General features: G+C 25.8%; 2 protein-coding genes and 2 long non-coding RNA genes across 5 annotated transcripts; 3 read left to right on the top strand and 1 right to left on the bottom strand.

Annotated features, from left to right (window-relative positions):
* Window positions 1–340: 340 nt before the first annotated feature.
* LOC132922357 (dolichol-phosphate mannosyltransferase subunit 3) lies at window positions 341–1,091 on the top strand. The gene is made up of 3 exons (XM_060985832.1): window positions 341–701; window positions 773–850; window positions 912–1,091. Exons 1-3 carry the CDS (start codon window positions 552–554, stop codon window positions 963–965), a joined length of 282 nt encoding a protein of 93 aa, XP_060841815.1. The 5' UTR covers window positions 341–551; the 3' UTR covers window positions 966–1,091.
* On the bottom strand, window positions 968–4,235 carry LOC132922355 (adrenodoxin-like protein 2, mitochondrial). 2 transcript variants are annotated; one of them, XM_060985831.1, is made up of 5 exons: window positions 3,918–4,235; window positions 3,308–3,420; window positions 3,099–3,231; window positions 2,259–2,342; window positions 968–1,064 (listed from the first exon to the last, which is right to left on the bottom strand). In XM_060985831.1, exons 1-5 carry the CDS (start codon window positions 4,013–4,015, stop codon window positions 1,058–1,060), a joined length of 435 nt encoding a protein of 144 aa, XP_060841814.1. In that variant the 5' UTR covers window positions 4,016–4,235; the 3' UTR covers window positions 968–1,057. The 2 variants fall into 2 exon arrangements, with proteins under 2 accessions (XP_060841814.1, XP_060841813.1); XM_060985830.1 differs by having other exon boundaries at window positions 968–2,342.
* An 8,597-nt stretch (window positions 4,236–12,832) lies between these two features.
* On the top strand, window positions 12,833–14,088 carry LOC132922118 (uncharacterized). Its single transcript, XR_009660986.1, has 3 exons — window positions 12,833–13,205; window positions 13,295–13,410; window positions 13,500–14,088. It is a non-coding gene; the product is annotated as an uncharacterized LOC132922118 (long non-coding RNA).
* Window positions 14,089–16,160: 2,072 nt separating this feature from the next.
* Window positions 16,161–20,650, top strand: LOC132923087 (uncharacterized). Its single transcript, XR_009661098.1, has 4 exons — window positions 16,161–16,454; window positions 16,526–16,740; window positions 16,816–17,030; window positions 17,116–20,650. It is a non-coding gene; the product is annotated as an uncharacterized LOC132923087 (long non-coding RNA).
* The last annotated feature ends 287 nt before the right edge of the window (window positions 20,651–20,937 follow it).

The following is a 20,937-nucleotide window of genomic DNA, read 5'->3' as shown; positions in this document are numbered from 1 at the left end:
TTAAATAGAAAATATTATGATATACGAGTATAATATTATAGGTTGATACACAAATAAGAATAAAATATATATGTAAAACACAAATTCACATTAATTAACTCACAAGTATAGCAGTAAGTACGAATATTAAGGATTGTATTTAGATACGACACTACACGTAGCTACGGCCGCCTGCGAGTCTCCTACGGATGACGTCATGGTCAATAAGACGCTGCAGCGGGATTGCTTTGTTTACATGGTTTTGAGGCAACCTGTATAATCTATAGCCGTGGTAGTGATAACACACCGAATCACACTCGGCTTTATACTCTTATCTACATTCTATGAGTTGATATAGGATAGCGCACGTCGTACAATACGTCTAAATACTATATGCTTATCTATGAATACGTCTTTAAATTAAAATTTAGTATTGCTCGATAAACACTCATTTATCTAAGGCTTGTCTTAGGATAGTGGACACTGATTGAGAACCTAGTTGTAATTTTTTGCTTTTATCGTGATATCTCCATTACTGTAGAGGACTTAGGACTGATCGCGGTAGCTATAAAATGAAAAAATTAACTCAGTGGGTTGTTGGTGTTAATATACTATCTATATTGTGGTTAAGTCTACTTTTTAACCAGTATGATAGTAAAATTTCTAAGGAATACTTCCTTGTTATACAATTTCTTCCAATTATTTTACTGATTTGTTTTGGCGTAAGTACTCACTACTCGTGATAATTTGAAAAATACCTATAATTCTCATTGTAACATATAAACGTGCTTAGGTGTTCTCGTTGGCAGTTATATTGTATCGAGTGGCTACTTTCAATGATTGTAAATTGGCTGCAGAGGATTTACAAGCGGTAACTTACAACATTCAATAATTGTATTATAAAAGTTCAATTCTATGTTTTGATTCCACAGGAAATAAAAGAAGCAAGAATAGCCCTTCGACAAAAAGGATTCAAATTTGATTGATATTTTTATACATATATATTTACTTGCAACAACGGAGATAACATTCCACATACACAATGTTTATAGCTAAATGTAATTTTACATACATTATTTTAGTCTCTGAAATAAAAATTTATATTTTGTAAATACATGAAAATACATTAAATATTAAATAATAATAAAAAATATAAATATTTTATATAAACTATTAATACATATTAAATTAGTTATGCTAATTTATTTAGGTAAGATGCACAATAAACTACCTACATACAAAAAAATATAAATTAACAAAATTATTTAAAAACTCCTTCGATAAATTATTATTGGGTATCACTTATCACAAATATAATAATACCATCTTATTAATCACCTATTAGTAATTTAATATTTTGTAACATCAGTTGTCTCATAGGGTATAATTGTACCTTAATACTATTTAATGTTCTAAATCATTCAAGTAATTTATAATTAGTTTTTTAGTTTTATTAATGTATATTTTGAAACATTATATAGTTAATTTAAATTAACTGTTAAAAAATTATTCTATAATGAGTATAATGTATATAAATTAAACCCAAAAATCATAAATCTTAGAAAACTGTATAGCTGTTATTCAACAAAGTAAAATGTTTAAAAAATATAATAATATAACTTAAGATATAATTATTTAAGATAAAAAAGATAAAAATTTTTTTTTATAATTTTTCTATAAGTTACAAATATACGTAGGTAACTTTGACACAACTACACAAGTGTATAAGAGTAAAAAACTAATCCAAAAATGATAGTGAATAATCTTGAGCATACTTGTCCATGGTAGGTACATAAAAGTTGGTCTACCAATCTACCATTAGTGAATATTTGTACTCAAATCATAGGGATTATAATATGTACCCTGTGTGACTAAACAAGAATTACATAGTATATTCAAGTTAAAATAAAAATGTAAAAAAATGGTTTCAACAACATAATGGCCAATGCTAATAAAATCTTTTTACTTACAAGAAATATAAAGAATTAAAAATTATTTAAAATTTACCATAAATAGGTATTCAATGTTGTTGTAAACAATTCCTATTGTATATTATATATATATTATAATATTGTCAATTTTAGTACTGCATTATTTTCTAAGTGATTTTAAGTATTTAAATTATAAAATAAAATAAATCTAAACCATAAATACATTAATTTTTTCTCGGAAAAAATTCTAAACATTCTTTCTCTCTTAATATACCTATAGAAACTTAGTTAATAAAAAAAGGTTTTTTTCTAAAATAATATTTTTTTAAATGCATGTTTTAATTATACCTAGCATCATTAACTGTAGCTGGAACATTGACTTTTAAGCCATCTAATTTTTCTTCTAAAATTATTTGACATCCTAATCGAGATCTGAAACAAAATTATTATTTACAAGTTATGATTAATATAATTATACATTTAGGTTTGGTTAGGAATTAGTATACTAATTTGATAAGTTACTGTAATACTGAAAATAAAGATTGACCTAAAAACTTAATAAGTGGCATTTTAAATAAAAATTAGATAATATAATTTCATTAATAATAATGATTTAGTTAATTTTATGTTTTAGAGCAAAATTATACAAATTAAACAAGAAAAGTAACAAATTAGGTTTTATTTAGGTCAGTACTCAAATAGTAAATTATAATAAATTAAATTAATTTAGCACTTACAGAAATGGTTTTGTATATTTTACTACAGAAAATTAATTTTATATATATAATCCGTATATAGTTTTATCTTAATTTAAAATTTAAAAAATATAGTGTTTCATTTATATACTCTAAGATTGTAATCAACCAATGAAACATAGAATCTTACATTTATTATTTAAAAATATGTTTTTGAACCAGAATTAAATTGTAAATTAAACTCTAAAATAGTAAAATCCGTTAAACTATTTGAGGGACTGGTTAAAAAAATAAACATAGCAAGCACTAAATATTAATTAATTAAACACAATTCTTAATAAAAAAAATAATAATTATTATTAAATTTGTTTGGTAAATTTAAGTAATTTAAAATGACTTGAAAAATTACAAATATAAGATAGAAATAGTTAAATAATAATTATTAAAAGTCAAAATCATTACTATTATGAAAATTCAATAAACATTTTCTTACGTATCAGTTAAGTTATATGCTAAATCTAACATATCTAATTCTTCATCTGATGGTTTATCAGGTAATGCATCATAATCCTTTGAATCTAAAATCACATGGCATGTTGAACATGTTAGTGTACCTTCACATGCTCCTGAAAAATAAAGTATAATAGAACGTATAAAAAGCATAAAATAATGAATACTAATTTTAATAATTTAAAAACATACCATATCCGTCGAAATCTAAGTTGTTATTGATAATGACATCCAACAAAGAATCTCCTTTTTTGCCTTCAGCAGTAATTTTATCGCCATTAGCTTTGTTAAAAGTTACTTTAATGCTAAAAAAAAAAAATACACTTATAATAAGTTATATTATTAATATACTTTATTTCATATTTTGGTACATAAGTATATGACTGATACAGTTGCATTATATTATAGTATGTTATCAACAATGAAGAAAAAAGTGAACCTTCCATAAAAATCTTAATTTAGTATATATGAAAATATATTACAAATAACTATTTGATAAAAAAATTCTATTAAGTATAAATTAAAAACTAAGTATCAGATTGTTATAAATATGACGTAAATTGAAGAACAAAATTACAAAATGTACTAAACTAAAGGTACCTTAGACAAAAAATTGTCTTAGTTATGAACATTTTTTTAAAAATTAATATTGATAAATAAAATTTCAATAATTTTGAATTTTTATACATGTCCTATCTAAATAAGTAAAACAAGTATTACTTGTTTAAAATTCATAAAAATAATGGATTAGAACATTTTTTAATTAAATTAACATAAAAAGTTCATTAAGGCCAGTACTTACAGCTTTTCATTATTTACTGTACTCATATATTTCATATTATATACTCTGCTGCTAATACAACTTTTTGTAATAATATATTTTAATAGGTTTATCGACATGCTTGACGGTTATTTATATGTTTAAAAAAAATGTATTATAAATTATAATTTATCATTTAGTTTAAAGAAATTGGTTCCTCTTAAAAATATACAAAATGATAAATATAAGTGTAAAATATACAACTAAACTATGCAAGTTTACAACTTAGCCATAGACAAATTATGTCCATAAATTTAGCTTACCGACTTACAGTATATCTACATTCTAAATTTCTACTATCTAGCTCATGAGATATATTATTATTATCAAATGTAAAGATAAACACGCACCTATCAGCGGATTTTTTAACTTTCACCAGGTGAACGGTCACATAGATCCCTCGACAGCTAGATCCCAGTGACTAACTGACGCAAGAGGATCTAATTGACGGGGGATTAAAATAATCATAAGGATTTTACAAATTAATTAATTTTGTAATTAGTATTATTAATTTTTAATTATCAATGTATTTAAATGCTTTTACGTTATTATATCGTAGTAACACTCAGGGCCTGATTTAATAAAATTATGGCCAAGTGCACAATTTTTTTTGGAGCCCTCAAGTCAAAAAAATGTTCTAGAAAAGTTCTACATAGAGAGGGGGGGAATTGGAATTGTTAATAAAAAAAAATATATATATTTATGTGTTAAAAGTGTTAAATACCAAAATACCTATCTCAAAATTCATAAAATATTTGTACATTATTTCATGTACTATAAATACATTTTAGTTACTTGGTCTAGTAAATTAAAGACAATAAAAAGACAATACTAATTAAATAACATACAAAAATTATTACTATATTAAAATATTAAAAATACTTAAGGATTTTATTACATAAATTTAAATTAAAATAAATTAATTTTTGTCTTCCATAAAATTATAAAAATGGAAAATAACTTATTAATTTAACAATTTATTCTATATAATTAAAATTAAATAAAAAAAAGACCAATTTCTATTTACATTTTATCATAAAAGAGTTTAAATTAGTTATAGGTATCAAATATTTCTGATGTTCAAACAATTTTCTATTATTATTATTTTAATATTTTGTGATGGTAACTTATTAGCACTGTGGTATGGAATGACAAAAACTTAGATCATATACTATAAATACTATATACTGTATATGATCTAAGGACAAAAATAACCAAAATTAAACTGACAAATGATAATTTAATGATAAGAATATACTAAAATTTGAACATTGACAGTTGGTATTACATTTTAGAAAATACATTTTTGTGGAATTAATTTAAAAAAAATAATTTTCTACAACTTACAGAACCCGGGGGCCCCCAAAAATTGGGGGCCAAGTGCAAGTGCTCTATCTGCACTTGCATAAATCAGAACCAGGTAACACTAGTATAACAGTTGTTATCTAACATAATCCATATAATTTTTGTTTAATAGATAATTAAAAAATATTTTCTATTGTAATCTAATGTTTTAATAATATACGCATAAATTATTTCATAAATAAAGCTTTCATAATGTTAGGTTTTGTTTATACATCTAATAAAAAATTTAAATGTAGTAACTGAAGTTACTAAACATTTTACTTCTCAGTTAAAATAGCCATAACTCATGTCTGGTCACCGTCTTATGTTTTTTTATATTAATCAGAATAGTATATAACAGGGGTCGGCAAGTAATTTCTATTGGAGTTCTAAAAATTAAAATAATAAATCAATGAGGTCCAGTGAAAAAATATTTTTCAAATCTTTATACATAATGAAATAAGTACAATCATTGATTATAATCAATGGTACAATGTGTTGACAGGGTCCAGAGTTTTGCCTTCCGCCAGATGCCGACCCCGGGCATATAACTTAGTATAACTATATATAGTATATATCTATAGCTACTATTAAATTATTATTATTGCTTAAAAGTTTAAGTTTTAACTTTATTCATATTCTCGCTATTTATTTCTAACTATATACATACAAGATACTGCATAACAAACTATTTTTGATTATCGCCCAGTCACACCCACCCATAAATATTTCTGGGGAATTGTCCCCAGTTCATACCCGTGTTCGGCGCTACTGTTAGTACATACCAAATTTGAATATTGACAAAACTGGATATTTTAACGAAAAATAATGATTATAGCCTATAGGTATAGTTATCTATTTTGTTCTAAATTATTACAAAAATATTATTTAAAGACACCAATTTGTGTACCTATTATTATTTAACACTAACAGAGAAGTATTCAAAATATTATGTAGATTAGTTTTAAGCTGTTTGTGTCATAAACTTATTAACATCTGCAATGGCGACTCGTCAGGGGTCTTTGAGACGGCGACTCACCATAAAAAAAGTAGTGAAGCAAATTGTAGTATAATTTAATATCTTTATCTATTTTGAAATTAATTATGATGGTTTTCGATATTAATATTGATGGTTGATAATATTATAACATTTTGTATTTTTACATTAATAATGAGAAGACGGGTGTCATTCAATAACAATACAGGCGAAAAATATCGATAACAACAACTAATTACTAATTTATGCGATGCCAATGTCAGAAACTTTGAATACCTATAAGTCTAGTCTCAATGTACTGAACAACATCTATACAATCTACCCCGCCCTCCACCTTGTCATGCATAGAAAATTTGTATAAGTACACAATTGAGTCTCTCGAACCTCCCGAATAAATTTAAAGCCTGTCTAATAATAATATTACAATATAATAATACAGTATATAATCTATGGATATGGATCTATCATATTAATCTATCATCTATGGCAATCATCAATCTTTGCTATTCGTCGGAGACGATTGACGGTTGTATAATAATTTTAACGGAGAAAAAATATAGACAGTACTTTAATATATATAATATTTTACACGCATATGCCGTTCTGTTCAGCTTATTTTTATGAAATATCTCAATATCTTCAATTCGAAACGCGGTAAAGACGGACGAGGAAAGGTGTTCCTGGGTCGGCGATGTGGTTACTGAACGTGTGGACATTAAATATGACACAACTAAGTTTCACAAAAAAAAAACCGATGTTTACGTGAGTTTGATTTTCTATATACTTTTGGAGCTTTAATTTACATTTTTAGACATAAAATAAATACATACTTATTGCACCGGACAATCTTCTACCCGCCGGGGACGTATGCATATTTTATTCCCGAACGCGTGATGCATAAAATACATGAGACCGAAAATACATAATCGTCATATTAGTATATTACTAGACCCATTTTATATAATAATTTATATTTATATTAATTTTATAAATAGCATTTTTAATTTTTAACTGGCCGAATACCTGACTAATATAAGTTTTATCCCTAACAAAAATAAAAAGTTTTCCGAAAAGACGCATTAATATTTTTTTATAATTGTCTGAATTTTGAATTTTTAAGATATTGGATATTCATTTCATATTTCTGTGATAACTATTTCTGCTCAACTAATTTTTATTTTTTGTAGTAATTTAAAAACGAATAACTGTAGTTATTTGAAAATTTTACCAAATGTTAATGATTGCATTTCTTGTACATATTATAATTTTTTTAAATATTTTGATTATATACTTATAGGATAAAATATCAATAGCATAATACCATTAATAGATGCATTTATTATATATATTAATATCGCAAATTATCTGAGCATATTAACATTAGAACCTATTGATTATTTTAAAATCAGTAATATAGAGTATGTATGTATTATTCATAAACAGGACGGTACCGAAACGGGAATGATATAGTCACATGTGTAAATAAGGAGTCGAATATGAATAACTGCTTGTATTTAGAAATTAATTTTATTGATTTTGTAAGTCCTTCATTATTATACGTAGATCATAATCTATTAACTATTTAGTATGTAATATCAGTTTAATGATTAAACTTTTAAATATTTTTAAAATTATTAATCATTTAGTTCAGCCAAACCGTATAAAACCGTTAATAACCGTTATAAAATTATAATTTAAAAAAAAATTCAGGATACAATTGTTATGATTTTACTTATGAAATTAATTAAATACCAAAAGTTTCGTATGCAAGATATCTGAAATATAATAATAAATCCTATAAAATCACAAAGAGTTCTATAAAAAAAACATTATTATAATATTTATTATCCATGGCAAACGACAATCGTCGTCATTTGTAGGAGACGATTAACCATTCTAATAATTTTATTGAACAGTCGTCAAACAACAACCTTCAGTACATGACAAGTACTCTCATTTTCATAAAATATTTCAATAATTCCATTCCGAAGCGTAAAGAAGACAAATGAAGAAATAAACTAGCTGTTTCTTCGGTGGCTGTGCACATTTGAACTTTAATATGGCAGTTTGATTTCGCCGAAAAGCGTCGAAGGATTTTTGCGTAGGTTATAATTTTCCTATAATTTTAGGGTAGTAATAAATTTCATTTTTATACTTTAAATAAATTTTATTGACTTGTACAAGCTGCCACCCCGATTACTTAGACCTATATTTTATTTCCGATCGTTCAATGCAGTTGGTCGGTAACCGGCGGGTTATTGTATACGACCCGTTTTAAATTCTTAAAAGATGAAATCTCTTTTTTAATATTTTATTATTTTAAAGTTCTAGATAATATTTTTTTCCATAGTAAATAATTTAAGAATATAAAATTTTTATTTTTATCTGGTCCGCAAACTGTTTTTAATTTGTGAATGTGGCCTGAGAGTTTAAAAAGGTTACCGATCATGCATTAATGATGAAATTGCCAAGAATAAAATAAAGTCGTTATAAATACACCTTAGAATTTAGATCCTGATTCCTAGATATGTAGCGAAAAATGTATAATGATAATGATTTACAATTATGTAGTTTATTTTCTGTCTGCTATGAATTCTTGTAGCAAATATGGTACTTTGGTTGGTAAATAGTAAAATAACATTAAAAAAATTCAGATCTCGTCATAATATCGGAAAAACAAAAAAGCTGGAAATATTACCATATTTATATGGTTTTATTTTTTGGTGAAAAATTTTACCAAAAAACTATTGAAATAATAAAATTATAATTAAAAAAAAAATTCAGGATATACAATTTTTATGGTTTTACGTATGAAATTAATTAAATACCAAAAGTTTCGTATGCAAGACAGCTGAGATATAAAAATAAATCCTATAATATCACAAAGAGTTCTATAAAAAAAAAACATATAATCTATCACATTATTACAATATTTATCATCCGTGGCAATCGGCAATCGTTGTCATTCGTTGAAGACTGTTAATAATTCTAATAGTTTTATTGAACAGTCTTTAAACAACAGCCTTTAGTGTATGACAAGTGCTATAATTTTTATAAAATATTTTAATAATTTCATTCTGAAGCGCTAAGAAGACGAATGAAGAAATAAGAGCTAGCTGTTTCTTCGGCGGTGATGGTGCACGTTTGAACTGTAAATGTGGTGCATCTCGATTTCGCCGAACAGCGTCGAAGAATACTTACGTAAGTTAATTTTCCCATAATTATGGAATATTAAATTTATCTTTTATACTTAAAATAAATATTCATTGACGTGTACAAGCTGCTATACTTGGATGACAGACTTATATTTTATTTCCAATCGTCCAATGCAATGGCCGGCAACCAGTGAGCTATTTTCTACGGCCCGCTTTAAATTCTAAAACGTCGAATTTTTTTTTTAATTTTAAACAATATTTTTTTGCATAGTAAATAATTTAAGTATATTAAATTTTTATTATTTTTTTGCCCGCAAACAGTTTTTAGTTTGTGAATGTGGCCCGAGAGTCCAAAAAGGTTGACCACTGGTCCAATGTATAAAATAGCCAAGAATAAAATTAAGTCGTCAAGTATACCTTGGATCCTGGACATAGCATTGAATGTATATTTATTTTACAATTGTGTAGTTTATTTTCTGTCATAAATTATTGTAGCAAATATGATCTATTTAGTACTTTGGGTGGTTAATAGTAAAATAAAATAAAAAATTTCGAATCCTGTCATAATATCGAAAACACAAAAAAATAAATGTATCATTACGCTATATACTTGTATAATATCGACAAAATTAATTTTAATTAAAAAATGCTAATTATAGAATTTTGAAAAATTTACCAATTATCTACATTACGATTTCTCTAAAGGTAAATTGTATAATTTTAAAAGCATTTTCATTATTTAAAACAATTCAATTTTTTTTTTTTTTTTATTAAGCCGAAAAAAATTATATGATTTAAAATTTAATACAGGCTTCTTCATCAATCGTTCACTAATTTACTGTAATAAAAAATGTATAGTTACGGTATATTTTATAAACATTTAAAATTAAAATTTTGATTGTATTCGGCTAAATCTATAAAATGTTCAAATTAATTTTTTCGTTAGATATTCATATAAATATTTTCTTTTTATATCTACAATTTAAAAATATTCTATTGGAATTCTCATTAGTTTTTTTTTAACCTAAAAAAAAAATAATATGTTTACTGAAAAGTCACATTATTTTTTATGACTATTTGAAATTCAATATTATACTTATAACTTATGAATTATACTTATAAATGTTTATTATACACCCACTCTAAAAATAAATATTTTTTCTCAAATAATTTTTATATTTTGTTATAGTTCAAAAACGAATAATCTTAGATACTTAAAACTTTAATTAAATTCTTATGAGAGTATTTCTTACAAATAGTATTTTTTCAAAATATTTTGAAATTATGTATATTTACGATATTATATATTTTGTTATTATTTAAAACATTATTTGTAGGGGCATACAAGTTTTTTGTACATGTTATACTATGCGTACACAATAACATTTTTGACATACGTAGATTAATCTTAATATATTATTTATTAAAATTATTTTACGAAAGGGTTGTACCTATTGACTCAAAACTATATAACAAGAATATAATACGGTGTAAATTATATTTATTATTTATACAATATTATAATAATAATTATGTTAAATGCAATGTTTTCGGAAAAAATGTAGCTTGTCAAACTTTACACAAAAAAATAAAATAAAATACTTAGCAATATCAATCAACATATAATATTATAAGTCATAATACATCAAAATTATACTTATTAATGAAGGTTGACTGACTGTCTCTTTCAAATTTAAATTTCACACACTAATTACAGTAATAAACTTAATCACTAATGTATAAAGCAACACTGTAATAATTACTTCTTTATCTTTAATTTAATTTAATTTTTAATTATTTTGTAAAATGGTACTGAAAATTGAATTCCTCAAAGCATTGACTAGGTACTATTTGTTACATGAAACCATAATAAAGAAAATGTATGAATTTGTTTCTATTATGATAGGTGTCTTCAGATATATATATGTAAGTTTACATGTAAAAATATGTAAGATTAAGTTAAAACACTGCGCGTGGTTAGAATCAAAATAATGCAGAAATAATAACTTAGAAACATAACGATATTAATCATAATTCTTTTTTTTTTTAATGTATATAATAATATAATTATTTTTGTTTAGTTCACTATGTTTATAGATTAAATAAAATAATTTGTAATCATCTTCATTAGAATAAAATATTAATACTTTGCAATATCTATAAAGATTTGGTCTATAGTTTATATGTTTCAATTTTACGTTAATATGTCAAACAGCTAAAATAGAAAAATAGATCGTATAATATCACAAAGAGTTCTATAAAAAAAACCCATAGATTTATCATATTATAATATTCGTCATCTGTGGCATACGACAATCGACGACATTCGTCGAAGACGATTAACAATTTTATAATACTCTTAATGAACAGTCGTTAAACAACAGTCTTCAGTACATGACAAGTACTCTTCTTTTCATTTCGTGTTGTTTATTTTCATTAAATATCTTTATACTCCCATTTAGAATCATGATGAAGAGCGTATGAAAAAAATTTGGAGTTTCTTCGGCGGCAGTGCATCACTCCATATACACTGTAGATTGGTACAACTCAGTTTCCCGGGAAGAATCGACGCTTAAGTAAGTTTTTTTTTATTATTATTTTTTGGGATTAAAATTATTTTTTAAACTTAAAATAAATTATATTAATTTATATGAACAATCCGCGCTAGTCGGACGATGTAGTTGATGTAGACGCATATTTTATTCTCCAGGGTCCGATGAAAAAATAATACACAATGCCTACTTATTTTACTCATTAGTTATAGTAGACAAAAATTGTGAGAAATAACAACCATATATTATTCGTATTATTCGCGATTATATTATATTAGAATAGTGGTAGAATAGTACACCTTAGATCCTGGATGTGGACGTAGCGAAAAATGTATAATGATTTTACAATTATGTAGTTTATTTTTTGTTTGTCATGAATTCATGTAGCAAAAATGGATCAATTTGGTACTTTGGGTGGTAAATATTAAAATAAAACACAAAATTTCAGATCTTGCCATAATATCGGAAAAACAAAAAAACTGAAATAATTACGCTATATCCTTCTATAATGTCAACCCGCGGAGGACGATTGGCAGTATCATTAAGAAGCTCATCTGAATAACAAAAATAATAGTGTCGCAAGGCTGTGTTTGTTTATTAATATAATTTTTTGAACAGTAGTACAGTATATTATGAATATTTACTTAAATTATATTTAATTTTTATGGTTTTTTTTTCAGATAATATACTGTACTACGGTTGTAGGTGTTCTTTATATTTTAATAATACGTTGATAAATTACCAATTTTTTCAATTTTTTTTTCTTATCACAAAGCTAGTTTGTCTTTGTGTATGTTTAAATTTATATTTTTATAGTTATTGTGCTGTTTAACTTTCTTATAAAAGAGAGTGAGGAATTAAAAAGGTGGCCACCGAACAGAAAGTTAAACTGCAATATACTATAATCTTTTTAGTTCTTGTTTACATTTTTAACTAATAAATAATGAATATAAAATTTCAAATTAATTTAAATTCAAAAATAAAAGAACACCAACATAGATTTTTTAAACATTAAAATTTTACTATAAATTTAAATTACATTTAATTAGCACATTATTTGAAGTTTTATAGGAACCGAACATTTGGCTGGATCATGGACTACCCACCGACGGAGAATTTGTCATTGAGCTGATGGGAAATGTGTCGGCACTCGGCTTCGTTTCAACCCGGAGGAAGATTGGCAGCAGCATAAAGAAATTCAACTGATAATCAACTGTCCAAAGTATTTGTTTGTATTATATTATAACTTTTAGAATCGTAGTAGGTACAGACGGTACAGTATACTATATATAATTATTTAATATTTATTAGTGAAGAAGAATTTGTCACAAAGCTGATGGGAAATGTGTCGGCACTCGGCTTCGTTTCAACCCGGAGGAAGATTGGCAGCAGCAAAAAGAAATTCAACTGATAATCAACTGTCCAAAGTATTTGTTTGTATTATATTATAACTTTTAGAATCGTAGTAGGTACAGACGGTACAGTATACTATATATAATTATTTAATATTTATTAGTGAAGAAGAATTTGTCACAAAGCTGATGGGAAATGTGTCGGCACTCGGCTTCGTTTCAACCCGGAGGAAGATTGGCAGCAGCAAAAAGAAGCTCATCTTAATTTAGTTGTCCCCCCTTTACGCATTAGCGCTCATCTCTCATCCACTCATCCAACACATTCACTATCGCCGGCCGGCAACACACATATATTATACACATTACCCGTTTTATATTATATAATATTATTAACACCTACATAGTTTAAGTTATTGTATATTTTTTTTTTATTATTTGAATGCATTCATATGATCAGTTGTGTATTTAGGAATTTTAGGATAAGAGCAACACATATTTTGCCGCCTCCCCCCATTAAAAAAAAAATTAAAAAACTTCTACGCCGCGCAATAGTGGTCAAACTGTTAATACCATAGAATACCATGTTATATAAATACTATAGTATTTTATATCTCTATGGCACACATATGTTGTGAAAAATATTAATGATTGACGTCACTGCGCCAGTACTCATAAAGTACGAAATAAAAATTTGCCATTCTGGACAACTGAACCCAAAGCCCCTACCTAAATACGCCCCTGCATATGATGCGTTCTCGCTTACGATGTGGATTAGGCCTACTGGGGACACCACAATAAAAAAAACGCGCCTCGTGTAATACCTCATAAAGTTATTAAACAATACGGACAATGTTATTGTACGACGTTTAATAATAAAGGTGGTGTGGAAAATTACCTAACACTGTTATTCTTATCTTATATTTTTTTTTTATTAAATAATTATTTATTATAAGTATTTCAATAAAATAATATTTAATATTTAAAAAATATTCTTTGACTTGTTATAAAAAGACTCCAAGTATAGTTATTATATTAGTTCTTATTTTACAAATACACTAACAAAAGCGGGTCAAGTTTAATATTGCCAGAAATATTGTGTGTATCTATTACTTTACTTAAAACATTGAATTTACACATATTTTTATTTATTAATTATTGTGTATTTTACTAGGTAGCTGAATTACCCGGCGTTGCCCGGAAAAACTCCTTTTAAGTGTAAAACGCTGTGGAAGCGTTGTCGAATGAAGAATGTTTTTTTAAGTGTAAATTATATAATATTTAAATTTGTAGTCACATGTGTAAAAAAAAAGCTTAAATATTTTAGATGTTACGCGTGTCCGAACTGCTGGTAGTACGGAGTGCAAATGAATTGAACGTGTTTAGTGTATAGGCACCGTGGCAAGGCAATGGGGAGATAACTAATAATTAGAATTTGTATGTGTACTGATTTATGTTATCGATTGCTATTGTTATTATTATATGAATATAGATATACAATTTACACGTAAAAATGTATTTTCACCGATTTCAACCCTTTAAAATCAAAATTGTTAAATAGTCAAATAGATGATTTTTTTGAAAATTCAAAGTTGTATCCAAACTAACATTTGAACGAATAGTTTTTAAGTTATTTAACATTATGTAGTATTGTAGTGTATTAAAAATAAGACCACCGTCCATCCATGATAATACAGTAGAACGTCGGTTATCCGCACCACAAAATTGTTGTACAAATTTATTTTTAGTTTAATTTAATTTAGTTCTATCGATAGCTATGTTCGTTTTGTCGTGTTTATATTATATGAAATGCGAGATTATATTATTATCTACTATGGGCCTATGGTTCACTCTAATGTATCATATTGTAGGTACGTTTTACACAAAGTAAATTAGTTTTTAACTTTATTTTTAATGCTTATTTGATTATCCGCACCCACTCGATCCCAATTAATGCGAATACGGAATAATCGATGTTCTACTGTATATAGTTTTGGAAAATATGGGGGCTATGCTAATTTAAAAAGTATGTTGATTAGGTAGTCTAAATTCATCAATATTTTATATTTTGCAAAAACTGTTTTATTGTAATTACTAGATTAAATATTACTTACATAGTTACCTCTATTTTTAAGTTTTTTAAAAACTTTTTTTAGGATTATTATGTGGATGTAGTTTGATAAATATTTTCAAAAAAATTATTTGCTTAATTATTCTCAATAAAAGGTTATTTCTCACTTGAAAAATTAAGTCTATACCGTTACATGACATAGCTTAAACAATGTACAACTTCTGTGTATTTGAATTTAAAAATATGGCCTTTAGGCAAAGTTAACTCTAAAATTTGAAAGTCCAACATAAATTTAACATTATAAAGGAATAGGTGGCCATACAATGCTTGTAAATAAGTATAGGTCACAATAAGTATAGTAAAGGTCACCCTATATAATATAGGTTTTAATTTACTTACACTGAAAAAAAAACCCCTGGTAACATTGACAATATCGTCTTATTAAACTTGAACAATGCTTACATTTGTCATATAGACAATAATTTGTTATAATGACAATAAGTTTGGTGAATTTATAATTATTTAATCAATTTGAATATGCATATTGTCAATAATATGAACAATAAAATAATAAAATAAATAATATATTATCAAAACAATAATATGTCTATTATGGATATTATCATGTACGTTGTGTTCTTCGAACATTTAATATTTATATTTATAAGTCGGGATTCCCCAGAATTGACGATACATTGTCTTCGTAACAACACTATTATCATATTTTTATTATAATATTATCAAAAATTAAACTTAATCCGTCATTCGTACATTCGATATTGACAATTAACATTTCACGCCAAATATCCGTTGAGAGAACTCAGTGCATACTGAATAGGTATTTATTTAACAGTTATCTAGTTGTTACCAGTGTCTTAAAAAGGTTATTGATTTAAATACATCAGTACATCACTTACCTGATGGTGTATTGTAGCTATACCTTTTACCAGTTGTACCTATATTGGTCGTTTTGTGTTTTTAAATTTTTTTAAATGAGCCATGCTTTTCGTTTAAAAAGCTTGAATATTTTGATGATCACAGTACGTTTCAAGTAAGTCACATAATTTATTTATTTCTAATTTTTATCAATACCTACCTATACATATTTTTATTTTTATTTAGGCAGTGTTATTCATTTAACAATTAATATTTAGTGGGTAGAAGTGTTTTCAAAAGGTTTATGATTGAACAATATCACTTTGCTGTATCTACCTGATGGTGTATTGTAGCTATACTCTATACTTATATTGGTTGTTTTGTGTTTTCAAATCGTTTTAAATGAGCCATGCTTTTTGTTTAAAAAGCTTGAATATTTTGATGATCACAGTATGTTTCAAGTAAGTCACATATATAGTTAATTTATTTCTAATTTTTATCAATACCTACCTATACATATTTTTATTTTTATTTAGGCAGTGTTATTCATTTAACAATTAATATTTAGTGGGTAGAAGTGTTTTCAAAAGGTTTATGATTGAACAATATCACTTTGCTGTATCTACCTGATGGTGTATTGTAGCTATACTCTATACTTATATTGGTTGTTTTGTGTTTTCAAATCGTTTTAAATGAGCCATGCTTTTTGTTTAAAAAGCTTGAATATTTTGATGATCACAGTATGTTTCAAGTAAGTCACATATATAGTTAATTTATTTCTAATTTTTATCAATACCTACTTAATAGTACCTATATATATTTTTATTTTTATTTAGGCAGTGTTATTCATTTAACAAATATTTAGTGGGTAGAAGTGTTTTCAAAAGGTTTATGATTAAACTACACCACTTTGCTGTATCTACCTGATGGTGTATTGTAACTAGATATTTTTGTAAGTTAATTTTTAAAAATGCTTTGTTGTTTATGTAAATTTAATGCTGATAATTGGAAATCTTTAGTTTATCATTTTAAAATTTTTCATTTACTTAAAACTGATAGTAATTATACATGTTGTGAAGGGACTTGTACACAATCTTTTCTATGCTTAGCTTCATTTAAACGACATATTCAACATAAACATTTCCCTGAAAACATCCCATCAAATAATCAACCACAAGACCAATCATATGTCAATTCTTCATTACTACCACACAATATTGAAAACTTAATTGATGATAATGTTTTAACTGATAATTTAACTAATAATTAGTGTTGGCCAACGATATAATTTTCAATATCGATATCGTATTTTTTCCCCCGATATCGTATTGCGATATCAGAAAAATACCGATATCGATATTGAAGCATATTAAAAATTTAAAACATTAAAAGTGTAGAATGCATATTATATTACGAGTGTATTGAAAGTATATTAAAAGTATAGAATACATATTGTTTTAATATTATATTATGAGTGTAAATTAATTATTAATTAACAATTATATATTATTTTTTAAATTTCTTCTTCGAGCAGTTTTTCCATCAATGTTTCAGAACTTGGGTTCGATTTGAAATATGAATTCAAAAATAACAGTTGATTGAGTCGTTCAGGAGATAATCTATTTCTTTTCTTGGAAATGATTGTTCCAGCTTCGCTAAATAACCGTTCACAGGGAACACTAGTGGCCACTATACTTAAGTACTTTTTGGCTAGTAATGATACAGCTGAGTATTTAGATTCGTTTTCTTTCCATCAATTTAAAGGATCTTGATCGTAGGGAACTTTGATTTTCAAATTTTTATACTCTTCAAGTTGTTTCATCTTAGGACTTTGAGTTACCGAATAGTCGTCTTCGTCATCATCATCGCTATCTATCATTAATAGTGTTGGCCAACGATATAATTTTCAATATCGATTGATTAATATCGCCTCGTATCATAATCTACGTTTTTATCTTTATTATATCTGTCAGATCTGTCCATTCATTAATCAAAATTATTGAAAAAATACCCACGATATCGTTATCGTATCGAATTATCGATATCGTTGGCCAACACTACTAATAATACATTTGATTTTGATCTAGTTAGTAAATCTCTATATAAATCTGCAATAGAATTTGTTGTAAACTTGCATAATAATAATAATTTTACTAGAGCAGACATTACCAATATTCAAACTGGTATATTAAATAAAATAATTAAACCAATTGTATCCATGCTGAAGAATGTAGTAGATGATGAAATTAAAGAACCAATTAAGGTTGCTAAATTTCATAGACTTGCTTCTGTTATAGAAAATCCTTTTTTATATTGTAACACTGAGTATCGCTTAGTAAATTGGCTTATAAAGAATGAACTGTTATTTAAAATAAATTAATTTACCATTAATAATGAAATTTTCCCTGTACACTACAATGGTGAATCTGTCTATAATGAAAAAATCACTAAAGGTGTTCTCTTACCTTTACAATTTCAGTTTAAAAAATTCTTTGAAAATGGAGATAATTTTAAAGAACAGTATACTCGGTTAAATTACTATAAAAACAATCAAAGTACTTCTATTGAACATTTTGTTCAAGGAAGTCTTTGGCAACAAAAAGTTTCTCTATTTTCTAATGAAAAGATAATATTTCCATTTTTTTTATACATGGATGAATTTGAAATAAATAATCCCTTAGGCTCACATGCTACATTTCAGTCAATTTCAGCTCTATATTATAGTTTTCCATTATCAGAAAACAATTCAAAATTATCAACTATATTTTTAGCTGCACTAGTAAAACACATTGATATTAAATCATTTGGTAATGATAAATGTTTACAAAGTCTAGTAAACGAAATAAATATACTTGAAAATGAAGGGATAGATATTAAAACTCAAGATGGTGATTTTCATGTTAATTTTGTCCTAGGCATAGTTCTTGGAGATAATTTGGGTCTAAATAGCTTATTAGAATTTAGTAAATCTTTCTCTGCAAACTTTTTTGTCGTTTTTGTAAAGCTTCTAAAGCTTCAACTATAACAATGCTTGAAGAAGATTTGAGTTTTTTGCGCAATGCACACAATTATTCTGATGATGTTACTAGTATGAATTTTGCAGAGACAGGGGTTTATCAAGAATCATTATTAAATCAAGTAACTGGGTTCCACGTCACACAAAATTTTTCTATAGATATAATGCATGATTTGTTTGAGGGTGTTTGTCACTATGATTTGTGTAACATAATCAAGTATTATATTACTGCTAAATTGTTTTCACTTGAAACTTTAAACAATCGTAAAATGAATTTTAATTATGGACCCATTGAAATAGGTAACATTTCACCTCCCATAAAAATGATTCATTTAGAAAAAAAAACATTTAAAAATGTCAGCTAGGGAAGTTATGACCTTTGTTCATTTTTTTCCCCTTATGGTAGGAGATCTTATCCCTGAAAATGATGAAGTTTGGAACCTTTTTCTTTTATTAATTCAAATTATAGACATTCTTCTATCATATACCTTTACTGATAGTGCGATTTCCCATCTTAAAAAATTAATTTCTTATCATAATTCTATGTATATAACACTTTTCAATGACACCTTAAAACCGAAACATCACTTTTTGATCCACTATCCAACAATAATAACGAATTCAGGCCCGGCCCTCCTAGACATTATTGGTGTTTTCGTTACGAAGGTAAACATAAAGAATTAAAGATGTATGCTAGGTCAACAACTTCCAGGAAAAATATTACGCTAACTTTAGCAAAAAAAATGCAATTAAAATTTGCCCATAGTCTTATGATATTATCTGATAAAAAAATTATTGTGAATGATAAACACAAAATTCAAAGTAATTATACAGAAAATATAAATAATGAACTCAATGTAATTGCGTTAGACTATGTCTGTTATACTGAGCTAAAATTAAACGGAATTGTGTACAAAGCCGGTTATTTTTTAACAAAAAATTGTAATAAAATATGTTTATTTAAAATATGTGAAATGTTGTTAGTTAATAGACAAGATGGTAAAGTTTATGTTTTGGCTAATGAAATAAAGTTAAACGATTTTAACTCTCATTATGAATCTTTTAGTGTAGATTATAGCGAAGAAGTGGTTAATCATGGTTTTATTTGTAATGTAGATGAATTTAGTGGACCTCCAATAAATATTACTAAAATATCATCAGGTCAAAAAATGATCCGTCTAAAAGAGTTTTATTAATTAATTACATTTATTGAATATAATTATTTGGGTATATTATTTATTTTTATTAAATAACTATGCTTTAAACAAATTATAAATGTATTATATTTAAAATTGAAATGTTGTATTTAGAGCTGTACATTATTTTTATTTTTTTTAAATTATAGATTCTGTGTTTTTAAAATTTGGCAATATAATTATTAGTGTGTATTTTAACCATTAACCGAGATGGAAAATATTAATAATTCTATCACAGGTTATGGAAATTTGTATGACAATTCTTCTTGTAATGTATGTGCTATTTAATTTTTGTAATAAAAAATATAGTTGGTATATAGAATATAAAATTATTATTTCATTTCTTGTTTAGTTAACCGAAATTAGTCAGATATCTGATTTCCCAAATAATGTTCATGTTGAGAGTGATATTATGATGGATTATAATTATCCATATGAAGATTTAC

The sequence above is a fragment of the Rhopalosiphum padi genome, chromosome 2, assembly GCF_020882245.1.
Source record: "Rhopalosiphum padi isolate XX-2018 chromosome 2, ASM2088224v1, whole genome shotgun sequence".
Lineage (NCBI taxonomy): Eukaryota > Metazoa > Arthropoda > Insecta > Hemiptera > Aphididae > Rhopalosiphum > Rhopalosiphum padi.
Note: the sequence above shows the minus strand (reverse complement) of the source record. Positions and strands in the feature narration are given on the sequence as shown.